The sequence below is a fragment of the Tupaia chinensis genome, unplaced genomic scaffold, assembly GCF_000334495.1.
Source record: "Tupaia chinensis unplaced genomic scaffold, TupChi_1.0 Scaffold000077_1, whole genome shotgun sequence".
Lineage (NCBI taxonomy): Eukaryota > Metazoa > Chordata > Mammalia > Scandentia > Tupaiidae > Tupaia > Tupaia belangeri.
Window position 1 is genome coordinate 985,504 of NW_006159538.1, and position 697 is coordinate 986,200.

General features: G+C 71.4%; 1 protein-coding gene across 1 annotated transcript in view; it reads right to left on the reverse strand.

Annotated features, from left to right (window-relative positions):
- KCNC1 (potassium voltage-gated channel subfamily C member 1) overlaps positions 1–690 on the reverse strand; it is a 46,842-nt gene extending 46,152 nt beyond the window's left edge. The window contains exon 1 of the mRNA XM_027768557.1: positions 7–690. Coding sequence (XP_027624358.1) covers positions 7–588 — 582 coding nt within the window. The 5' untranslated portion in view covers positions 589–690. The remainder of the gene's footprint in view (positions 1–6) is intronic.
- Between the last annotated feature and the right edge of the window lie 7 nt (positions 691–697).

Here is a 697-nt window from a genome sequence, read left to right on the forward strand (position 1 = left end):
GGGTACGTTGTCACTTCCCCGCGCGTAGCGAGACGAATAGGGGTCCTCGAAAAGCGCCCAGATGCGTGGCTGCCAGCGGCGCCAGAAGCCGCCGGGCCGGCCGTCCGGGGAGTCACTGAGCGCCAGGCGCTTGGTCATCTCCAGCTCGTCCTCGCCGTCGCCTGAGTCTCCCGGGCCGTCCGCGTCCGCGTCGTCTGCGCTGTTGTCCAGGGGCGCGCCTCCGAAGCTGTCGAGCGCCTCCTCGGCGTCGCGGTGCTGGCGGTAGGTCATCCAGCAGCAGGGCTCCACGTCGGTCTCGTCGATGCCCCAGAAGGCCAGCTCCTCCTCGTAGAGCGGCCCGCACACGTCGGCCGGGCAGTGCAGCTTGCCGGTGCGGTAGTAGTTCAGGATGTGCGCGAAGACGCCCGGGTGGCGATCGAAGAAGAACTCGTCTGCGCGTGGGTCATAGTCGAAGTGGCTGTGGGCGTCGGGCTCGGCCAGCCAGGCGAGCCGCGTGCCGGGCAGCGTGCGCAGCGTCGAGCGGTACGTCTGGTGGCGCGTGCCGCCCACGTTGATCACGATGCGCTCGCTCTCGTCCCCTTGGCCCATCGCGGCGCCCCCTTAGGCATGGCGCGGCCCAGCGACACCCATGGGAGTAGCCGCCAGGGGGAGATGGCGCCGGGGAGGGGGGCGCGCGGCCTCCTCCCCCCTCCCCCCC